The sequence below is a fragment of the Hakea prostrata genome, chromosome 1 (genome assembly GCF_041222555.1).
Source record: "Hakea prostrata isolate BN-2017 chromosome 1, UWA_Hpros_2, whole genome shotgun sequence".
Lineage (NCBI taxonomy): Eukaryota > Viridiplantae > Streptophyta > Magnoliopsida > Proteales > Proteaceae > Hakea > Hakea prostrata.
Window position 1 is genome coordinate 73,689,904 of NC_142600.1, and position 24,682 is coordinate 73,714,585.

A 24,682-nucleotide genomic window follows, 5' to 3' on the forward strand; every position below is an offset into this window, starting at 1 on the left:
TAGTCTCTCAAGGTGCCATTCCCCACCCCCTCCTGCTAATCAAACATTGCTAGAGGCAGAAATTTGTGACTTTTCTTCCGTTCCATTCACAATGGAAGCATCAATTGCAATACTTCTCTTTGCTGCTATTGCTATATACTTGATGTGGTTCACCTTTACCTCGCGTTCACTAACAGGCCCACGAGTATGGCCTTTAGTTGGTTGTCTTCCGGGAGTGTTCCACAACTACGGCCGCATCCATGACTGGATCACTAGTATTCTACACACTTGTGGTGGCACCTATCAGACATGTTTCTTCTTTGTACCTTTCCTTATGAAAAAACATGGTCTAGCGACTTATACGTGTGATCCCAAGAACCTAGAGTACATATTAAAGATCCGGTTCGAGAACTACCCAAAGGGTGCCACAACACTTGATGCACTTCATGATCTATTAGGAGACAGCGTCTTCAACTCTGATGGTGAAATGTGGGTGACTCATAGGAAAACGACTGCGCCGGAGTTCGCCCCTAGGAGACTTCAACATGCCATGGCTCAACAGCTGAACACAACCATCAAGCTACAGTTATATCCAATCCTCAAAATGGCCCAGCTGGAATCGATGACTGTCAATCTTGAAGACCTCCTCCTCCGATTAACTTTTGATAACATATGTGAACTAGCCTTCGGAAAGGACCCTCAGACCTTATCCCCTGGACTACCAGAGCACTGGTTTGGATCTGCATGTTACGTAGTTGCCGAGGCCATCTTACAACGATTCATGGTTCCCCAAGCCATATGGAAGTTGAAGAAACGGTTTCGTCTGGGGCTGGAGGTTGGCATGAGACAAAGCATGCGACACGGGGATCAATACCTATTAGATATCATTAGGACACGTAAGCTAGAATGGCAACAAAGTCTTCAATTCAGAGAGAGAGAAAGCCCACATGACGACTTGCTCTCTAGGCTGTTAAATCAAAAAGAACTTTATCCATCCGACACCTCCCTCCAACACATGCTACTCAGCTTCATCATAGCTGGACGAGAAACATCATTAGTGGTGCTAACCTGGTTTTTTTGGTTGCTAATTTTGCACCCAGAAGTTGAGGAAAAGATCTTGCGCGAGACTTGCATAGTTTTAATGGATACACGTAGCGATGACATGTCAAAGTGGTTGGAGGAGCCATTGGGGTTCGAGGAGGTCGGTCGACTGAACTACTTGAAAGCAGCATTGTCAGAAACCCTTCGACTGTATCCACCAGTGCCAATAAACATACGGGAAGTGGTTAGAGATGATGTATTGCCAAATGGCACATTTGTACCAGAGGGTTCAAAGGTAATTTACTCTACATACTCTGCAGGAAGGATGGAGTGGACGTGGGGAAAAGATTGTATGGAATTCCGTCCAGCGAGATGGTTATCACCGGATGGGAAGAATTACAAAGAGAAGAGCCAGTTTGAGTTCTTGGCTTTCAATGCAGGTCCTAGAACGTGTTTAGGAAAGGACATGGCTTATATCCTGTTGGAATTTATTAATATGATTAATAAATTAAATGTCCAAGGGCAATATTGGAAACTCACTATTAGGGCGGTTACAAAATAGGGTTATATATTTTGGTAACCATCGCATTAGTGAGTAACTGAGTGATTCATTCGCACGAGCGAATCTCTGAGAAACGGCGGCTCCATCTCTCTCTCCCTCTCTCTGAGAATCACAGGCTTGGAAATTTTTTCTTTCCTAGTTTTTGATCTTCATTCCATTAATCCACGGCATTTGGGTTGTGGATATTATTCCCTTTCCCAGTGATTGCGGAATCTCCCCGGTAATGCTTTGGTGGTGGAACGAAAACATGGATCTAGACTTCCGCTGCGAATACTTCATAAAAGGGAAAGCGAATCCAGGTAAGGAATCTTTACCCCGTCAATTAAACAATATTGATATATATGGAGTATTACCAACATATCCAAATGAAATCCATCACCATGGCGGTGTTGCTCAGGCACCGGCTGACATTAATACCAGGTCATCTTGTGGAGCCGAAGATGACACTTAATCAGCCAATGAAAAATGGGTTGTTGGTCAAAGTGCACCATAGGGATCTCACAGCGGTGGCAGCTGAAATACGCAAGGAGAGGGAAGGAGCAACTCTGGCCAGAAACGTAAACTGCGGGAGCACCTTGTCCGCAGTTGATTAGATGGTCGTTGAAGCTACTCAAACTATGTAACTCAGGAGTAAGGATAACCAAGGACTGCATAACCTGAGGAGCGTTTGGTATTTGAACTTCTACTACTACTACTAGTCGATCTTCATTACATAAGGGGTGTATCTGATCGCTTCGTGAGAGACAAGGGACATGTTGTAACTGTATCTTGTCGCATTGTTTTGTCAGTTGAAGTGCCCCAGGTGCTGCTAGTACCATCACTTATCAGTGTGTGAGCCAAGTTGGCGTTACCGTACCATCACTTATCACTGTGTGAGCTCGTTTCGAAGCCAAGTTGGTGTTGCTGTAATCTTCTATATGAACCAGTGGTACAATATAAATTTGATGTATTTTACCAAGGCCTGGCTTTTCTGATAGAAAATTACAGGTAATATTAGTTTCCTTATGCTACCGCTGCTAATATCATAAAAGGTGTTTAAACTGGCTCATGTATTAGCTAATATATAAAACGTGGATCGGTGATGGTGATAACCTCCAATTAGCTTCAATTAATGGTGATTTATTAGAAACCGTCACAAATTTGTGGCACAGAAAAATGCTTGTTTAGTAGCAGTTTTTGACACAATTAATGGCAGAAAAAACCACCACTAACGATCATTTTCTTGTAGTAATAAGACCGAAGAGATCTCTAGGTTTGAACTTCAAAAAAAAAGTTAAAGAAATCAAATTTCTATAATAACTGTTAGTTTCTAATGGCTTTTCTTTTCACCTGGTAAAAGATAACACTACTAGGATTGAAGTTTTCACCTAATTACTGCATAGTGTCAACTGGAGGGAGAGGTTCAAGAAGAATTAGTTACACGAAATTTTCAACTGGGAGGCTCTCCCCTGCCACCCTATTTCCACTTAGCAGTGCCTCTTTAATGGAATCATCTGCAGCATCACTCCTCCCATTGTAGTCCGAGTACCCATCAATGAAAAGGTAATATTTTGCAGATATGTGTGGCTGTGCCAACTTAAACCATGTTGTCTACTGAAGACTTCATGATCCCGGTCTGAATTATTTCTTCAGTTTTTGGTGTATTAGGTGACAATTTTGGTGTTCCGTAGATATATATATCTATCACTTCCTAGCATTTATCCAATACAAAAATATCTGTCCCTAAGGCCTTGTATTAAAATTAGGAAAAATAATATTTTTATTTTTGTAAGAACTAGGAAAAAGAATATAACAGGACAAAAAACATTGCCTAATCAAAATCCCACCTGACCCCTCAGATAATGCTGTAAACTGCTGTAGGTTTTGTTTTTGCAGGGTTCCTAGTTAGTTAGGGTGAATTTGGACGGGCCTAACATTTTGCATTTTAAGTCGTGTCTTCACCCAGCAGCACAAGCATTTTTACCATCACACCAAACAATGGCCTCATATTCACTCAAAAACTTAAAATAGCGTTTCAAAAAAAAAAAAAAGAGCAGAAGAAGAACAGGAAACAAACCAAGGAACCCAGAATTGTTGATGTAATAAAAAAAAGACAGAACAAACTTGAGAGCCCAAAGATTGCAGAATAGATGAATCTTTCAACAACCTCCACACTGATCAACAAGTGACCTATTGGTGCTGCAAAGTGTATGAACCACTCACTTACCCTTCACTGTTGTTTTATCACATTCTGTTTGCAATGTTACCTTTTTTTTCGAACAAAATATATCTATAAATTTCACGCAGGAAAATTAACTTGCATGGAAGCAACCTTTATGGAGCTCAAACCAGAAAAACATATTAAAAAATCCCATAAAAAGTAGGAAAAATAAAGCAGCAAACTCAGCAAACTTACATAACCTTGTCCAATGTCTTGGTGATTAGAATAGAGACCAGACTGTGAAAAAGCATCTGACCCCTGTAAGAAATAACATATGTACACTCAAATTAGAGTAAATGAAAACTGTTGAATGGAGGAAACAGGACAGTAAATGATGTGAAATTGAAAGAAACAACAAAAGCAATCATGAGAGATAATTCTTCCACACACACAAAAAATAAATTCACGAAGGAATACAAAAAAGCTAATTGATCACTTTGCTTCTAATACTCATCAATGATGAACGCGAGAGAGATACTATGAAAATTAACAAAAATCTGGGGGAACGGTTCTATTCGGCAAAACAACTGTTACAGTGTCAATACTGCATACTGACAAGAATTTGATCGATTGTAAAGTGATGCTGCAAAGTGGGAAGTCATTTTTACTTACCTGTGTATATGGAGAACCCGTGAGGGAGAGGAGGCAAGAGGTTTGGGACAAATTGAGCTTGATGGGGAGAGGAAGGGCAGATGAATGGTGTTGCATTGGAGATTTCAACTCTCATATCAACTGGTTCGAAAAATCTGGAGGCAATAAGGAGGGTAAAAGGGATATGGCAGCATTTCGTGGGTTGATGGATGCTTGTAAGTTTATGGATCTCGGAGCCAATGGATCAGTCTACACATGGAGTAATCGCAGGAGGGCAGAGGAAATTATTAAAGTGCGGTTGGATAGAGCAATGGGGAATGCGGCGTGGAGGACTGAATTTGAAAATGCAGCTGTCTTTGTAAAGGAAGCCCTTGCATCGGATCATAATCCTATTGTGCTAGATACGGAGGGTGGAACAGCAAAGGGACCTAGACCATTTAGATTTGAAGCAGTCTAGCTGCGGCACCCACAATGTAGAGAGGTCGTTAAGTATGCATGGAAGGCAAAGCAGGTTGGTTCATCAAGTTTGGTTTTAGACAAGAAAATGGGAAGATGCAGGAAGGAGTTGAAGCAATGGAATTGGGAATCCTTTGGACACATACAAAAGAAGATCTCCAAACTGAAACAAGAATTACTAGATATGCAATCCCTGCCTTTTGACCAGGTTCTAACTCAAAGGGAGAGAGAGGTGCAGCTAGCTCTTGAAGAAGAATTGGAGAGGGAAGAAATCTTATGGCGCCAAAAGTCTCGGATTGAGTGGCTGCGTGAAGGGGACAGAAACTCAGCTTTTTTTCATGCAACTACTATACAGAGAAGACAAAAGAATAGAATATTAAAGCCGAGGCGTCGCCAATGGGGAATGGTCCCAATCAAGTGAAGAGGTGTCTACTGATTTGCTCCATCATTTTAAGGAAGCAGTCACGTCAGAGGGAGTAACACAAGAGGCAATGGGGAGGGCTCTTGCATGTGTTGATAGGGTTGTTTCAAAGGAAACTAATGAAGCATTGGAAGTAATCCCAACTGAGGAAGAGGTATTTGCAGCACTTAAAGAGATGGGTCCTCTTAAGGCACCGGGTCCAGATGGCTTCCCGCCGACTTTTTTTCAGAATTTTTGGCAGATAACTAAACATGAAATTATGGAAGTGGTGGTGGATTACTTCAAGACAGGGGGTGCTTGGTTCAGAACTTAATCGTACTTTCATATGTTTGATCCCAAAAAATCCAAATCCAGAGCAAGCGGAGCACTTCAGGCCTATTAGTTTGTGCGGGGTCGTCGTCAAATTGATTTCTAAGGTCATGGCCAATAGACTGAAGGAAACACTAAAAGGTATTATATCTCCTTCTCAGTCTGCTTTTGTACCTGATAGATTAATCTCTGACAATATAATTGCAGCTCATGAGCTTTTTCATTACATTAAGCGTCGTAAAAAAGGGAAAAAAAATTCCTAGCACTCAAGTTAGATATGAAAAAAGCATATGACCGATGGGAATGGCCTTTCATTAGTGCTACATTGCTTAAGTTGGGGTTCTCTCAGAAGTGGACTGATTTGGTTATGGGGTGCATAACTTCAGTATCCTACTCCTTATTGGTGAATGGATCTGATAGTGGATCATTTATGCCCACCAGGGGTATTAGACAAGGGGATCCCCTTTCTTCATATCACTTTATTCTTTGTTCCCAGGTGTTTTCGGCCATCATCCAGAAAGCTGAAACAGAACACTTAACAAGAGGAATTAGCATCAAGAATCGGACCCAACCAATCTCACATCTGCTTTTTGCCGATGATTGCATCCTCTTTTCGGAAGCCAGTCTGAACAAAATTTGCATGCTAAAGCAGTGCTTAGAGTACTACTGTCAAGCTAGTGGTCAGGCTTTAAATCTCAAAAAGTCTAACTTGACTTTCAGCCCGAACACTCCAAGGAAATTCAAAGCTTGGTTTTCTAGAGTATTGAAGGTGAAGTATGGCGAGGGGCCAGGGAAATATTTGGGTCTTCCCACAGAATTCGGATTGTCAAAAAAGGAGGTCTTTAAGGAGGTAACTCAGAAAACCTGCAACAGAATTAAAGGGTGGAAAAACTCTCTCATTTCTACTGAAGGCAGGGTCACTTTGGTCAAATCAGTAGCAAGTGCTATGTCCACTTATAGCGCTTCACATTTTTCTCTCCCCGCGTCTCATCATGATGAAGTGAGAAAAGCCATGGCTAATTGTATTTGGGGGCAAAAGGATGAAGAAAACAGAATTCATTGGGTGTCATGGACTAGACTATGTAGATCTAAAGAGGATGGTGGCCTAGGTCTACGTGATCCTCAACTACACAATAGAGCTCTTCTTAGTAAGATGGCATGGAAACTTTGGGCTAACCCGGAATCACTATGGGCACAATTCATGAAAGACATATACTTTCCTAAATGTTCATTCATGGAAGCTAAACCAGGAAATTGTCCTTCATGGGCTTGGAGGAGTATCCTTATCGGTCATAATGTGTTACAAGATGGATTAATCTGGCAACTAGGGAAAGGAAACAAAGTTCCAATCTGGGGTGCCAACTGGATTCCTTCTTTACCGCAGTTTAGGATTTCAACGCCCAAGCCTACAAGGTGTGATATTAAATTTGTTGATGAGATCATTGACCCAGTGACTAAAACGTGGAAAACATCACTAATGCAAGAGCTTTTCAGCCCGATTGAAGTTGAGGCCATCCAAAAAATTATTTTGCCGTTGAATGCTTGTGAGGATAGGATGGTTTGGGGTGCAACTAAGAATGGAGTTTTTTCTACCCGATCAGCATATCATCTCCTTCTTAATCGTAGAGATGCTCAAATGGCATATATGCCTTCATCCTCAAGGCGACACAGGTGGGAGAGTATCAAGAAGGGGGAATGGAAGAGACTTTGGAAATGCAACACATTGCCTAAAATTCGAAATTTCATGTGGAGAGTCTGTGCAGAAGGTATTGCTTCAGCAGAAAATCTATTGAGAAGGCAGATCAAGGTGGAACCATTATGCAAATGGTGCGGTCAAGTAGAGGAAACAAGCAGCCATGTATTGTTTCAATGCCACTTCTCTAGAGCAGTCTGGGTGGGTAACGGTCTGGAGTTTCTATTACAAACAACAACTGAAATATCTCTACCAGGAATATTGGAGGCTTGGAAAACTCTTCATTTTACATCTAAGCAGACCAGTAAAGAAATCTTATGTCAATTCTCCTTTGTATGCTGGCACCTTTGGTTACACAGAAATGATCTACAGTTTAATGGAGAAAAGAAGACACCGCTGGAAGTTGTAGTAAAAGCGGAGAAGCCCTTCCATGAATTCTGGATTTGTAATGGAGGAGCTGCAAAGAATTGCTTGAACACTAACCAAGAAGCTGTAGAACCAACTCAAGATTTGGAAATGTGCTCTATTTACTGTGATACTGCTGGTTGTCCAGAATCGGGGGTAGGAGGTGCTGGTTTTGGAGTTTGGAACATGGGCGAACTAAGAGCAGCATGTTCTACACCCTGCTCATTGCCATCTATATTTGCCGGTGAAGCTTTAGCGATTAGGGAGGCATTGTGCTGGGCTAAGGAAAATCGGTGGATTAAGGTTAACATCTATACTGACTGTCTAGGCCTTCAGCAATATCTGGCCGGCATAAGTATTGATCCACCCCCCTTGACAGCTGCTACCGTACTTGAAGATGTATTGTCTTTGAAAGACAGTTTTACTTCTTGTAGGTTCCTTTTTATTTCAAGAGATGGGAATGAATGTGCCCATTCTCTTGCTCGGAGGGCTTTGGCCGTTTCTAGGCGGACCTTTTGGCCTATTTCCTCTCCAGAAGCTGGGGTTTTTCTTGTCCAGCCTTCTGAGTCTTTTCCTAGTTTTCTGGAATGAAAGGATTTTCCCCCCCAAAAAAAAAAAAAAAGAAAATTAACAAAAAAAAGGGAAGAAGAAGTTGAACTCAATTCTGCTCTAGTGATGAATTTCAATTTTTGCTTTACTCACGAGATCCCAAGAACATATATAACAATGATGAATTTAATGTTTAATTTCTGCCCACTCGAACATTTGCAATCTCACAGATAGTATGGGCTTAGACTGCTACTAAAATAAACAAGCTCGATTAGGAGATTGGTTCTAGGGGTTAACTCCTTCTCATCCTATTTTTACCTTCTCTTCTTTCTTTTTTCTCTTTCTTTCTTTTTATTTTCTTTTTTTTTTTTTTTTTTTTGGGGGGGTGTTGGGGGAGGTGTGTTTGGGTTGGTTCCTTTAACCTTTGCAACTAACCTATTTAAGTTATCATTGCTCTATAATACACATCAGTTTATGGTCTCCTCCCTCCCCACCCCCAACAACAGTTTCCTACATAGAGAGGTTCCTAATAGTAAAAAAAACAAGCCCATATGTGTTGGCATGAAGAAAGAAAAGATTATCGTCACACTCAGGTGGCTATACATATGTGTGTGTGGGATAAATTTAACATTTCAAGTTTTGCTTGACTCACGAGAGCCCGAGAACATACATAACAAGGATTAATTTAACAGTTTCTGTCATACGAACATCCGTGATTCTCCAAAAAAGGGATTCCATGGCTTTGATAATGATTTTTAGGAAGGCATAAGATTGGAGGATCGATTATAGCCAAATAAGAACAAAATGAGTAACTAATTTTGGTTATTGTTAATGTCAAGTATTAATCTTTATGTTAAGCCCACAAGCCCAAGGGCACTATTGTATTTCCCTTTTCTTTCTTGTGTCGGTTATCATGTTTTTTCACATTATTAATATAAACCGCTGCCCATGATTTGGTTTTTTTTTTCCCTCCAAAAATGCAAAACATGAGCAGGTTTCCTCCTCCATTTTCTCTCTGTCAATCTGTCTTCTATTTGCTTAATTCTTCTTTTTTAGCTTATTGCTGGTCTTAAATTCAATGCATGATAATGTCAAAATTCATTTTACATTCCCATTAAATACCTTTACATTCTGGAACAATGAAACGTAGGCACAGTTGATCACTAAAACATCACTCAAATTAAGTCTTTATATAATTTTGCCAGTCATGCTCCGTGGTGAATATTAAGCAGTAGAGCTTACCTTGCGAACTGAGGTTATAGAAAGACCTTTGCTTACAAAGAGTATCGGCAATCCACCCTCCTATATTTGCAAACACGGCGAATGCTGTACTCCATGATCTATTAGGAGATAGTGTATCTCCAAACAGGTATCTCCTTGATGATGATGATGATGATGATGATGATGATGATGATCGGTTGCACAAATTTGCGGATCCATCGAAAGAGCGAACTGAAGGGGAAGATAATTCTGGAAATGGATGGAAGATGAGGATGCAGTAGCACCCATGGAGAAAAATCCTGGTATGGTAAAGAGGTTTTTTTTTTGGGAGGGGGCCAGGGGGGAGAGGGGGGGGGGGGCACTGCGTTTAAGTGGAGGACAACTTTGGTCATTTCACTGACAAATTTAACAACTTTCAAAAAATGATCGTTATTTTGGGAACTAGATGTAATTTATTGTTTTAAGGGGACCCAACATTAGTTTTAAGTTCTATTACGAAGATCCACAAGTAAAAAATTCTAATATTTCTTAAAAATTACGTTTTTAGGTTTTATTATGCCTGTCCATATCATGCAATCAAAACGATATTGACTTAATATGATATCAACATAATACAAAATTAATGCATATCATCTCATACAAATGATATTATATGATAGAAATATAGATATCTAAAACAATGACTTATATGGATTTCACATTTTAAGGAGAACTAAGGAAATGATGAAAATTTTGAATTCACATGTATCATGTTTTGAAGTTTATAAATACCCTCCTACCCAATAAAATAAAATAAATAAATAAATAAATAAAATAAAATAAGAAGAAGAAGAAGAAAAGAAAGTTTACAAATTAGCATCCAAAATAATCAATGACTTGTCCCCTTTTTTAGTTTGTTTTTGCCCAATGCATTTATGAGTTTTCAAAAAGTCCTACTCATGAGTCCATTGTCATGTTTCACATTAACTTGTTCCTCTTAATTTTGTTTATTTTTTTTTAATATTGAATAACGGAGTTATTAGCAATTGAATATATACCAAACTTTCGGTAGCTCCACCGAAAAGGCAAACCACTTAATAAATGTTACTACATTCAACTATAAAATTTATTTTTGGCTTAAAAAGAGAGAAAAGGAAGAAGGTTATATTCCCTTAAATCCCAATAGTCTTTGAAGGCACAAATTTAATGATGTGTCTCAATTTTTAAGAAGCCTGAAGTGAGACAACATGTGACTCAATCATTATATAACAATTGAGCATTCATCTATAAATCACTCTATCATCACCTTTGCAATCACTCCTTAAACTTCCTGTATTATATCTCTAGTATTTTCTTTGAATGGTCCTGAACACCCCCTTCTACAAATCAAACCATTCTGGAAGCAGAAATTAGAAACTTCTGCACTTGCATTCACGATGGAGGCATCAATTGCAATATTGCTCGTTATTACTACCGCTATATACTTGACGTGGTTCACCTTTACCTCGCGTATACTGAAAGGTCCACGAGTATGGCCTTTAGTCGGTTGTCTTCCAGGAGTGTTCCACAACTATGACCGCTTCCATGATTGGATCACCGATAATTTCCGCACATGTGGTGCAACGTTCCAAACATGTCTCTTTTTGGTACCTTTTCTCAGGCGAAAACATGGTTTACTGACAATCACATGTGATCCCAAGAACCTAGAGCACATACTAAAAACCCACTTCGACAACTACCCAAAGGGTGCCACCATGCATGCTGCGCTCCATGATCTATTTGGAGATAGCGTCTTCAACTCTGATGGCGAAACGTGGGTATCTCAGAGAAAGGTGACCGCGATGGAATTCATTCCCAAAAGACTACGACAAGCCATGGCTCAACAATTGAACGAAACCATCAAGCTACGATTCTACCCGATCCTTCAAACAACTCAATTGGAATCCACAAGTGTGGATCTTGAAGACCTCTTCCTCCGATTAACTTTTGATAACATATGTGCACTGGCCTTCGGAAAGGACCCTCAGACGTTATCCCCCGGACTACCAGAGAACTGGTTTGGATCAGCATTTTACGTAGTTCTTGAGGCCATCCTACAACGATTTATTGTTCCCCAAGCCATATGGAAATTGAAGAAACGGCTTCAGCTGGGGCTAGAGGTTGGCATGAGAAGGGGCATTCAACATGTGAACCAATACCTATTAGATGTCATCAAGACACGTAAGGTGGAGCTAGAGCAAAATCTTCGAACAGGACGGAAAGAAAACCCACACGACGACATGCTCTCTAGGTTGATGAATCAAAAAGAACTCTTCCCCTCCGACACCTCCCTTCAACATGCATTACTCAGCTTCATTGTAGCTGGACGAGAAACGTCATCGGCGACATTGAGCTGGTTCTTCTGGTTACTGATGTTGCACCCAGAAGTGGAGGAAAAGATCTTGCGCGAGACTTGCAGAGTTCTAATGGATACACGTGGCGATGACATGTCAAAATGGTTGGAGGAGCCATTGGGGTTCGAGGAGGTTGGTCAACTGGACTACTTGAAAGCTGCATTGTCAGAAACCCTTCGACTGTATCCATCGGTGCCAATAAACATACGAGAAGTGGTTAGAGATGATGTATTGCCAGATGGCACATTTGTACCAGCAGGTTCAAAGGTAGTTTACTCTACATACTCTGCAGGAAGGATGGAGTGGACGTGGGGAAAAGATTGTATGGAATTCCGTCCGGAGAGATGGTTATCACCGGATGGGAAGAGTTACAAAGAGAAGAGCCAATTTGAGTTCTTGGCTTTCAATGCAGGTCCTAGGATATGTTTAGGAAAGGACATGGCTTATATGCAAATGAAGTCCATCGCCATGGCGGTGTTGCTCAGGCACCGACTGACATTAGTACCAGGTCACCGTGTGGAACCGAAGTTAGCAATTAATCTACCAATGAAGAATGGGATGCTGGTAATGGTGCACCACAGGGATCTCGTGGCGGTGGCAGCTGAAATACGCAAGGAAATGGATGGGGCAACTTCCACTGGAAATGTCAACTGTCGCAGCAACTTGGACGTAGTTGATTAGATGGTCGATGGCACTACTAAATAAATAAGGTGCATCAAGAAACCATGCGTATGAACGTCATGTTTTAGTTTCTAATAAAGTTGTGCACGTAGCACAATAACTTATCTGTATAGTTTTTAATACGTTTGAAATTTGAATATATACTTAACAATCTAGTTAGGATCCACACGTAATATATTGTACTACTAATGAATCCAACATTAATTTTTGATCTACTAAAAGGACTTATATATAAAAAAATCTTTTTTTTTTTCCAATGAGTTTACTTTTTCGTCAATTTCTTAATATGATAAATCTCCTTAGATTCGGTTTTGGTTAGGGTTTTAACTTTTAAGTCAATTTGAGCTCTTTAGGTTTTCGGTACCTATGATCTAATTTCATAATACTCGGTCAATATCCAGACGAATATAATAGAACCTTGGTGTCATTTGAACTTGGCTGAGTTTCAAGAATGACACTCCTTGATGTATTTATATATATGAGTGGATACATGACTCTGTATTCGAGATTCACAGGTATGCTATTTTTTCTTTTTTTCTTTTGGTAGCTAGAAACAGCTATTGTATTTACTGAGCTAGTTCTTGTGGCTACCATCGCTCAAACCAAGAGTAGAGGAGAAGGTCTTCTTTGAGATGTGCACAGTTTTTATGGAGAAACGTGGTGACGACACTTCCAAGTGGTTTGGAAGAGCCATTGATGTTTTACGAGGTTGATCGCTTAATCTATCTAAAAGTCGCATTATCAGAAACTCTCATATGGCACCCATCGGCACGGACTTTGTTTCAGATTTCGACCGAAATTTCGATCTTAGCCATTGAAAATCAATAGTCGAGATCTATCAAAATTTCCACCAAATTCCGATCTGACTATCGACAAGACCATCCTAGCGCAAGACTGAAACAAAATCACATCCGCACCTGATGGATTGCTTCTTGAGAGGGAAGCGAGGGACATGTTTAAAGCTATTATAACTGTGAAGGACAAGGACAAGAGGAGTACTAGAGCAGGTGGGAGGTGGAAGGCATGTAGTAAAGAAGGTAAATGAAGAAACCAGAGAAACCATGTCTTGTGTTCCATTCTTAATCTCATATTTTCTCATAAGTAAAGCAGTTACACACCAACGTAACACATTGTATCTCTGTATTGTCACATTGTTGTGTCGGTTGAGGTGCTTCAGGTGCGATGGTTACCAAGAAAACAAAAAACTATCAGTGTACAAGCCCGTCTGGTTTCCTAGTTGGCGTTATTGTAATCTTTTTGTATGAAACACAATTTTGATTTGATATTTTTTCATAGCTAGGGCTCAAATATTAATTGGTCTTTAAAATATATATGTGAAAGTGACAAGTGACAAGTGATGCTTGCAAATTAATGGGGCGGCAGATGTATTAATGTTCTAAAATAGATGACAGCGTGGCTAACTACCTAGCTAGGAGGGCCGCATCCATTTCGGGAAGGACCATTTGGCCTAATTTGGATCCTTGGTTCCTTGTTTCTACGAATTCAAAGCCAATGTGTTGTTCCCGCTTGTTGCAACAGAATGATATTTACCAAAAAATGGTTTATAAAATAAAAACTTATGCCCTGATTTCATTAACTGAAATATAGCTTAACCCCAATAATAGAGGATTTTCATTTTTTTACTGGAATGAGCAATTTTATATATTGGGGATAGGGGTTATTACATAATATAAGTCACGACTTTCTCCCTCACCATAAGAAAATTCAAACTCTGACCTCTAATTTGGAAGTATTGATCTTTTACCAACTGAGCCACCCCTCGAGGGATTGTAATGAAGGATATTTCCAATTAGAAAACTAAGGTGATACGCCAACATGTCAGACATGGCATCAAATGAGACTGCCCAACTCCCAACAACAATGGGGGTGTGCTCAATTATATTATGAGGGACATTTATGGATCTATCTGACAGCAAACACTACTTTTAATTGGGGTATACAACAGAGTTTGGATCTCTACCCTTTAAGAACTCATGATAGAGATATATGCTCTATTTGCACACATTTCTAAGTATTTATAAAATGAATAGAGATTTATTGGGTCTCAAGTGTACCCCACTTTTATTGTACAATAGAAAAGCATGAGGAAAAAACATAGCTCACCCTTGATAGGAATAAATTGTTCAAGGGTTTTTTTTTGTCATTCGAGATTCGAGGATGCAAGTAAGTAGCATTCGTCAATAATCTTCTCTCCCCCCTCCATTCCTACTTCTATCTATCTCCTTCATATTCTTAACTTAAAATTTACTTTTCAGTATTTATTTATTGTTTTCCTATCCCTTAGGTCCTTGATCAAAAATACCTACAGTCATGTCTCTATTTGGTTAAGGTTTTATTTTTTCATTTATTATTTTGTTATTTGTTCTGTTATTTACTTTATGCATTTTATTTTTCTTTAATATCCATTCCCCCGACCCCGATTAGTAGATTATAAGCTACGACAAAGGGTTCACAGTCAAAGTCATCTTTGTTATACTTCCCTTCCCTCGATCCAGAGCTGAAGACTCGAATCACTTTCCTTTTATTTGTTTATATTTATTTATTGTTCGCATCTTTTATTCATGTTTTTTTCTATTTATTAGATGATGAATGGTAGGTTATTTCCGTTTTGTTTTTATTATCAGTTCAATCACATTAGATGTATGTGTTAGGACCGCTTATTTTAAATCTGTTAATTTAGTTTAATTAATTAATTAAAAATTTTGAATCATTGCACTTTCGCGTTATCATTAAAAAGTTCAATTCTAAAGTAGTATATCTCCTTAAAATCGACCCGTTAGCTACACAATATCATATGCTTGTAATTACTTGTATTTCACGAATATAACACTACGTTCAACCCTTGGAAAAGGGAATGGTAGTAGCAAATTTTTTTTTATAGAAAACAAAACTATTGATCAAAGGAACTATTACAAGCCGAGGCATCTGCATTATATAATTGCATAAGGTTTTTTTTTTTTTTTTTTTTTTTTTTTTGTATGTCGGCAGCTCCACCGCTGGACTAACCTAACTAAAGAGTCTGCCAAAATCTCAACTATTAGAGAGCAAAAGTCTTAAAAAATTAAAATTTATATGTACAAGTGACAAGTGATGCTTGCAAATTAATTGGGCGGCAGATGTATTAATGTTGTAGTGTGGCTACCTACCTAGCTAGGAGGGCCACGTACTTTTTCAGGGTGGACCATTTGGCCTAATTTCGATCCTTGGTTCTTTGTTTTTGCGAATTCAAAGCCAATGTGTTGTTCCATTGTTGCAATAGAATGATATTTACCAAAAATAATTTATAAAATAAAAACTTATGCTCTGGTTTCATTAACTGAAATATAGTTTGACCACAGCAATAGAGGATTTTCATTTTTTTCACTAGAATGAGCAATTTATATATTGGGGATAGGGGTTATTACATAATATAAGGCACGACTTCGCTCTTGACCATAAGAAAATTCTAACTCTGACCTCCAATTCGGAAGTATTGGTCTTTCACCAACTAAGCTACCCCTCAGGGGATTTTAATGAAGGATATTTCCAATTAAAAAACTGTGATACGCCAACATGTCAGACATGGCATCAAATGAGATTGCCCAACTCCCCAACTTCCAACAACACATTGGGCGTGTGCTCAATTATATTATGAGGGACATTTATGAATGTATCTAGCAGCAAACACTATCTTTAATTGCGGTATACAACAGAGTCGGGATCTCTACCCTCTAAGGACTCATGATAGAGATATATGCTCTCTTTGCGCATATCTCTAAGTACTTATAAAATGAACAAAGATTCAATGGAAGTGTACCCCACTTTTTTTATTTAATAAAAAAACATGAGAGAAGCACATAGCTCTCCCTTGATAGGAAGGTATCCGAACCCTAGACAACATATCTTCCGGATTCTTCCGTTATTTATGGAGCATAAAAGGTGAAGATCTATTCCACCCAAAGCGATAGCATTTGAAAATGTCATTTTTCTTTTTCTGTGGCTGATAAATCCCTTTAAAATGCCTATTCAATCAGTTGCTTGCTCTTACTTTTTGGGTCTGAACTCGGTCAGTAGCTGTATAATCAGATTGACTCGTTCCTCCTAATAAATGTTCTTGTTTTGTTTTTGGGCACCCTCCTAATAATTGTGGGTTGTACTTCAGTACGCATTGAGCTGCCTATGATTCAAATCAATTCTGATAAATCTAGACTACCATTTTAATCTTTTTTTGCTACACCCTTGAGAGAGAGAAAAAAAAAAGAAGAAGAAAATGGTCGCAACTAATACAGAGCAATGAAGCCATACGAAATGTTCTTAGTTGCTTGTAGTGCTTTAAATGAGAGAGTACGGTTTATGTAAGGTTTTACCCATATACAAGAAGAAAAAAATAGATAAAAATAAAAATAAAAAAAAGGCTCTTTCCCTCAATCCCAACAGTCTCATCATGTAATAATTTAATGGTATGTCTCAATCTATAAAGTAACAATGAGCATTCATCTATAAATTGCTCTATCATCACTTTTATTCGCAATCACCTCTCTCACTTCTATTTTATGTCTTTAGTCTCTTAGGGTGACATTCCCCAGCACCCCCTGCTAATCAAACATTGCCGGAGGCGGAAATTAGTGACTTTCTTCCCTTTCATTCACAATGGAAGCATCAACTGCAATACTTTTCTTTGTTGCTATTGCTATATACTTTATGTGGTTCACCTCTACCTCACGTTCACTAACAGGACCACGAGTATGGCCTTTAGTTGGTTGTCTTCCGGGAGTGTTCCACAACTACGGCCACTTCCATGATTGGATCACTAGTATTCTACACACTTGTGGTGGCACCTACCAGACATGTTTCTTCTCTGTACCTTTCCTCATGAAAAAACAGGGTCTGGTGACTATTACGTGTGATCCCAAGAACCTAGAGTACATATTAAAGACCCAGTTCGAGAACTACCCGAAGGGCGCCACCACGCTTGTTACACTCCATGATCTATTAGGAGACAGCGTCTTCAACTCCGATGGTGAGATGTGGGTGTCTCAAAGGAAAGCGACTGCACTGGAGTTCACCCCTAGGAGACTTCGACATGTCATATCTCAACAACTAAACACAACCATCAAGCAACGGTTCTGTCCGATCCTCAAAATAGCCCAGCTGGAATCGATGACTATCAATCTTGAAGACCTCCTCCTTCGGTTAACTTTTGATAACATATGTGCACTGGCCTTCGGAAAGGACCCTCAGACTTTATCCCCTGGACTACCAGAGAATTGGTTTGGATCAGCATTTTACGTAGTTCTTGAGGCCATCCTACAACGATTTATGGTTCCCCCAGCTATATGGAAATTGAAGAAACGGCTTCGGCTAGGGCTAGAGGTTGGCATGAGAAGGAGCATTCAACATGTGGACCAATACCTATTAGATGTCATCAAGACACGTAAGCTGGAGCTAGAGCAAAATCTTCAAACAGGAAAGAAAGAAAACCCACACGACGACATGCTCTCTAGGTTGATGAATCAAAAAGAACTCTTCCCCTCCGACACCTCCCTTCAACATGCATTACTCAGCTTCATCATAGCTGGACGAGAAACGTCATCGGGGGACATTGAGCTGGTTCTTTTGGTTGCGATGCTGCACCAAGAGGTGGAGGAAAAGATCTTGCGCGAGATTTGCAGAGTTCTAATGGATACACGTAGCGATGACATGTCAAAGTGGTTGGAGGAGCCATTGGGGTTCGAGGAGGTCAGTCGACTAGACTACTTGAAAGCAGCATTGTCAGAAACCCTTCGACTATATCCATCGGTGCCAATAAACATACGGGAAGTGGTTAGAGATGATGTATTGCCAAATGGCACATTTGTACCAGCAGGTTCAAAGGTAATTTACTCTACATACTCTGCGGGGAAGGATGGAGTGGACGTGGGGAAAAGATTGTATGGAATTCCGTCCGAGAGAGATGGTTGTCACCGGATGGGAAGAGTTACAAAGAGAAGAACCAGTTTGAGTTCTTGGCTTTCAATGCGAGGTCCTAGGACGTGTTTAGGGAAGGACATGGCTTATGTACAAATGAAATCCATCGCCATCGCAGTGTTGCTCAGGCACCGGCTGACATTAATACCAGGTCATCTTGTGGAGCCGAAGCTAACAATTAATCTGCCAATGAAGAATGGGTTGTTGGTAAAAGTGCACCATAGGGATCTCACGGCGGTGGCCGCTGAAATACGCAAGGAAAAGGAAGGAGCAACTCCGGCCAGAAACGTCGACTGTGGGAGCAACTTGTCGTCCGTAGTTGATTAGATGGTCGTTGAAGCTACTTAAACTATGTTACTCAGGATGAGTAAGGATTACTAAGGACTGCATAACCTGAGGAGTGTTTGGTATTTGAACTTCTACTACTAGTAGTACTACTACTGCTACTAATGTGTTTCCTTTTTATTTCTGGTCTTTTCTATAGATACAAATTGTTGTTGGTACGTATGTTGTATATGTGGGATGCTAGACGATCTTCATTACATAAGGGGTCTATCTGATCGCTTGGTGAGAGAAAGGGACATGTTGTAACTGTATCTCGTCACATTGTTCTGCCAGTTGAGGTGCCCCAGGTGTTGCTGGTAGCATCACCTATCAGTGTGTGAGCCAAGTTGGCGTTACTGTACCATCACTTATCACTGTGTGAGCTCGTTTAGAAGCCAAGTTGGTGTTGCTGTAATCTTCTGCATGAACCTGCATATGGGACAATATAAAGTTGATGTGTTTTACTAGGCTTGGGTTTTCTGATAAAAAAAGGTTACAGGTAATATTCGTTTCCTTATGCTATCGTTGCTGATATCATAAAAGATGTTTAAACTGGCTCATGAATTAGCTATATATCTAATGCGTGGATCGATGATGGTGATAACCTCCAATATAAAGATGACACTTCTACACTTTAGTTGGCAACAATCTACTGAAAAACGCCTCCAATTAGCTTCAATTAGTGGTGATTTATTAGAAACCGTCACAAATTTGTGGCACAAAAAATACTTGTACTTAGTAGCAGGTTTCGTAAAACTGTAAAAACCACCACCATTAAATTGCTGCAACACATTTGAAGGTGGTCTTGTGGTGGTTTTGGACACAATTAATGGCAGAAAAAACCACCACTCATCGACCTTTTGTAGTAATAAGACCAAAGAGAACTTGAGCCCTAAAAAAAATAAAAGAAATCTAGTACACTAATAATTTCTATAATAACTGCTGCTAGTTAATTTCTAATGGCTTTTTGCGGAAAAAGTTAACACTGCTAAGATTGAAGTTTTTACCTAATTACTGCACAGTGTCAACTGAAGGAAAGAGGTACACGAAAATTTCTAAACTAATACATGTATGTACGCAGAAATTCAAGGCAATCTGAAAACCTGTGCAAAGATGCTTTTCGAGCCGAGCGACTACCTCATATTGGTGGAGCAAAGGTTCAAATGAGTATGAGTTAGTTCACAGGAAGGAGATTGAAGTCCAAAACAGAGTCATTCTGAATTTTTCCACTTTCAGGCTTTCAGCTTCATTCATTTGACCTGGTTTTCAAGTTTCTCTTCTTGTTACCTTCATGAACTCAAAGAGTCTTTATTATACATAATAGACATCATCTTTTCCATTCCGTTTCTTCCTATCATTCCATATTTTCCCTAGTCGAGAATTTTCTCTCCGGTTGAAAACAAGTTCCAGACCAGCGTGCCAATGATATACAAGGCGACAGAAACTTTGAAGACATCATCCCATGAACCTGCAAGAGGTAAAACCCAAAGATCAATTCAGTAAGTTCAGCCAAATGCAACAACCTACAACAATTGAGTAAAACAGTGTTGGTTTCATGGCAATACCTCGTTGGAGAATGTATCCAGTGGCAGCCGTGCCAAAAACACCAGCAAGCACTCCTGCAGTGTTTGATAATCCCAGCAGCACTCCCTATATTTACCAAATTTACATCACAAATTGCATTGACAGAGCCAAGTTATTTTGATGAAGATATGGAGATACGTTTATAGATCTTTGTCATTAATATTTCATACTATACTAGATGCTTCTGATTATTTTGCTAATTATTTTGCTATTTCAACACATCTTGTCAAAAAAAATTTTGGCGAGTACCAGCATGAATCAGCACCCAGATCACTTTATAAGGGCTGTGTGTTATCCTTGTTATGAGAGAGTTTTCATGTTAAAAAAAAAGGCTCTCCCCTGCCACCCTATTTCCACTTAGCAGTGCCTCCTTAATGGAATCATCTGCAGCATCACTCCTCCCATCGTAGTCGGAGTACCCATCACATCAATGAAAAGGAATATTTTGCAGATATGTGTGGCTGTGCCAACAGTCAGGGTCCCTTGACATGTTGAAATATCCAACTCAAACCATGCATGTTGTCTACTGAAGACTTCATGATCCTGGTCTGAATTATTTCTTCAGTTTTGGTGTATTAGGTGGCAATTTTGGTGTTCCGTAGATATATATCACTTCCTAGCATTTATCAAATACAAAAATCTCTGTCCCTAAGGCCTTGAATCAAAATTAGGAAAAAGAATATTTTTATTTTCCTAAGAATTAGGAAAAAAGAATATAACAGGACAAAAAACATTGCCTAATCAAAATCCCACCTGACCCCTCAATGCTGTAAACTGCTGTAGGTTTTGTTTTTGCAGGGTTCCTAGTTAGGGTAAATTTGGACGAGCCTAACATTTTGCATTTTAAGTCGTGTCTTCACATAGCAACACAAGCATTTTACCAACACGCCAAACAATGGCCTCCCATTCACTCAAAAACTTAAAATAAAGTTTTGAAAAAAAAAAAAAAAGAAAGAAAGAAAAAGAAAGAAAGAAGAAGAAGAAAAAGAAAAAAGGAGAAGAACAAGAAACAAACCAAGGGACGTAAAGATTGTCGATGTAATAAAAAATGACAAACCAAACTTGAGAGCCCAAAGATCGCATAATAGATGAATCTTTCAACAACCTCCACACTGATCAATAAGTGACCTATTGGTGCTTATGGATAGTGTATGAACCACTCACTTACCCTTCGCTGTTGTGTTATCACATTCTGTTTGCAATGTTACCTTTTCTTTTCGAACAAAATATATCTATAAATACAACGCAGGAAAATTAACTTGCATGGAAGCAACCTTTTTGGAGGTCAAACCAGAAAAAACATATTAAAAGATCCCATATAAAAGTAGGAAAAATAACACAGCAAACTTACTGCATAACGTGGTCCAATGTCTTGGTGATTAGAATAGAGACCAGACTGTGAAAAAGCATCTGACCCCTGTAAGAAATAACATATGTACAATCATTAAATGAAAACTGTTGACTGGGGGAAACAGGGAAACAGTATAGTAAATGATGTGAAATTGAGAGAAACAACAAAAGCAATCATGAGGGATAATTCTTCCACACCAAAAAAAAAATCATGAAGGAATACAGAATGCTAATTGATCACTTTGCTTCTAATACTCATCAATGATGAACGCAAGAGAGATACTATGAATATTAACAAAAAAGGGGAAGAAGAAGTTGAACTCGGTTCTGCTCTAGTGATGAATTTCAATTCTTGCTTTACCCAAGAGATCTCAAGAACATATATAACAATGATGAATTTAATGTTTTCTGCCTACACGAACATTTGTCATTCTCCAAAAAAGATAAGATACAACACAGAGTGTTGGGAAAATAAATAACATTTGTTTCAATAAGCTGTGTGGGTACATCAATCAGTGCATCATATTGTGATCTCACAGATAGCACGGGCTTAGACTGATACTAAAATAAGCAGGATTAGAAGATTGGTTCTAGGGGTTGACTCCTTCTCATCCTCTTTTTACCCTTTTTTTTTTTTTTTTTTTTTTATCTTGTTCTTTTTTCTTTTTTCTTTTTTCTTTTTTTGTTGGGGGGGGGGGTTTGGGGGTTGGGTAACCTTTGTAACTAACCTATTTAAGGAATTATTGCTCTATAATACATGTCAGTTTATGCTCTCCTCTCTCCCCACCACCAACAGTTTCCTACATAGAGAGGTTCCTAATACAAAAACAAGCCCGTATGTGTTGGCATGAAGAAAGAAAATACACGTGTGTGTGTAGGATTAATTTCACATTTCAACTTTTGCTTGACTCATGAGAACCCGAGAACATACATAACAAGGATTAATTTAACAGTTTCTGCCATACGAACATCTGTAATTCTCCAAAAAAGAGAAGACACAACACAAAAGGCATCAGGTAAATAAATTACATTTGTTTCACTAAGCTGTAGGGATCATCATATCAGTGGATCATGTTGCAATGCTACAGATAGTATCGGCTTAGATTGCTATCAAGATAAGTGGGATTAGGCAGTTGAGTTCCGGGTGTTGTTTCCTTCTCATCATCTCCCCCCCCTTTTTTTTTTTTTTTTTTTTGGGGGGGGGGGGTGGGGTGGGGTGGGGTGGGGGAAGATCCTCTAACCTTTATAGCTAACCTATTTAAGGCCCCATTCTTAATGTACACGTCAGTTCACGGTCCACCCCCCAAAACCCCATAAAAAAATGCCAAACAAACAAACAAACAACAACGGCTTCCTACATAGAGAGATTTCTTAATATAAAAACAAACCTGCAAGTAATGACATGAAGAAAGAAAAGATTATCGTTACATAGGTCTCTAATACACACAGACATACATATACATATTGAGGGGTTGAGACACCTGTCCATGCTTCAATTATATAGGAAATTATTTAAAACAGAAGAAACATTCCACTGGTTGCTTTCTCATCAATTTCTTTAGTCCTTAGCATATCCTAAAGAGAGAGTGTTACATATATTTGTGCAAGAAAAACTTAAAGTTGTCCTATGTATTCCAGTTCTCTTTTTGATGATATACGCACAACACAAGTAAAGATATATTAAGTCGTGTAGGCTGGAGAGAGAGATTCCATCTTCTCATGTGAAGATGATTAAACAAAGACAGTATGAAGAACAAGTTTCAGATAAGCTGCCAGCGCTCTCTCTCTCTAGACTTCCAAAGTGACTGAATGTTTATTTCCACTCAACAGAGCCTTATCCCTACCATTTGGAGTCAACCACTTGAGACCTGCTTCACAATGCCACTCTATTCAAAGCCAATGAGGGCTGCAAGTGATCGCACTGTTCATGTCATAATGTGATTCAGTAATATATAGAGAAACGAAGCAAACAAATACTAACTAAACAATGGTTCCCCGACTCCCCGTTTCTCCATCTTAGCCAATGGTTCCCCGGCTGGCTTCTTCCCTTCCCGCGTCAATATCCGCCAAGGTTATCCCCTCTCTCCCTATCTTTTCTCTTTAGCCTTGGAGGTCCTATCCCGTATCCTCCAAACGAAAACTGATCAATTCCTCATTTCCCCCATTCCCAAGTGCAAATCCATAAACCTTACCCATCTTGCTTTTGCCAACGATCTTATGATCTTCTCTAAAGCGGACCACCTTTCCATATCCTCTATCCTCTCAGCTCTCTCGCAATTTGAATCCCTCTCTGGCCTTTGGGTCAATCTCGGCAAATCCACCATCATCCTCTAAGGTGTCCTTAAGCAGCTTCGAGCCTTCCTTCTCTAGCTCTCTAGTTTCTCGCCCGGCACCTTCCCTGTGGTCTATTTTGGTCTCCCGCTCATTCTTGGTCGGCTCACCCGACACCACTGCCTTCCAATGCTTGACAACATCCGCAAGAAATTGCAGCTTTGGAAGAGTAAACTCCTATCCTTTGCCGGTTGAGTCGTTCTCATCCGCTCGTGCTCCAGTCCTCCTATCTCTGCTTGGTGCAGAATCTTCTCCATTCCCAAATCCACCATCCATGCGATGGAATCTTTATTTTGTGCCTTCCTTTGGACAGGGTAGGAAGCCTCGCGCTTCATTCACCCGGTCAGTTGGTCCTCCATCTGTCGCCCTACTTCAGAAGGCGGTCTTGGCCTCCGCCGGATCACCGATGTTAACTCTACATGCCTTCTCAAACTCATCTGGAAAATTGCCTCAAAACATTACTCTATTTGGGTTAGGTGGGTCTACTCCTTTCTTCTCCAGTCGGACTCCCTCTGGACTGTTTCTATGCCCTCCAACCCTTCATGGGTTTGGAGGAAAATCCTCCTGCTCCGCCCCCGGGCCCTCTCGGCTATTTCTACTTCCATCTCTTTTGGTTCCTCCACTTCCTTTTGGCTTAACCCGTGGC

The 24,682-nt window shown here is 39.6% G+C and overlaps 2 protein-coding genes and 3 pseudogenes across 3 annotated transcripts in view; 4 read left to right on the plus strand and 1 right to left on the minus strand.

The window, feature by feature from the left end:
• The first annotated feature begins 91 nt into the window (after positions 1-91).
• Positions 92-2,175, plus strand: LOC149029966 (cytochrome P450 86A8 pseudogene; annotated as a pseudogene).
• Positions 2,176-4,362: 2,187 nt separating this feature from the next.
• Positions 4,363-4,830, plus strand: LOC149029967 (uncharacterized). Its single transcript, XM_089144211.1, has one exon. It carries the CDS (start codon positions 4,363-4,365, stop codon positions 4,828-4,830), a length of 468 nt encoding a protein of 155 aa, XP_089000337.1.
• A 6,012-nt stretch (positions 4,831-10,842) lies between these two features.
• Positions 10,843-12,480, plus strand: LOC149029968 (cytochrome P450 86A8 pseudogene; annotated as a pseudogene).
• Positions 12,481-17,086: 4,606 nt separating this feature from the next.
• On the plus strand, positions 17,087-18,839 carry LOC149029969 (cytochrome P450 86A8 pseudogene; annotated as a pseudogene).
• LOC149029970 (ascorbate transporter, chloroplastic-like) overlaps positions 18,751-24,682 on the minus strand; it is a 64,910-nt gene continuing 58,978 nt past the window's right edge. The window contains exons 8-10 of one of the 2 annotated variants that reach the window (XM_089142286.1): positions 21,707-21,772; positions 20,337-20,421; positions 18,751-20,239 (exon numbers count right to left, since the gene is read on the minus strand). In XM_089142286.1, the coding sequence (XP_088998412.1) occupies positions 20,142-20,239; positions 20,337-20,421; positions 21,707-21,772 (249 nt within the window). In that variant the 3' untranslated portion in view covers positions 18,751-20,141. The remainder of the gene's footprint in view (positions 20,240-20,336; positions 20,422-21,706; positions 21,773-24,682) is intronic. The other variant, XM_089142285.1, reaches the window with a different exon arrangement.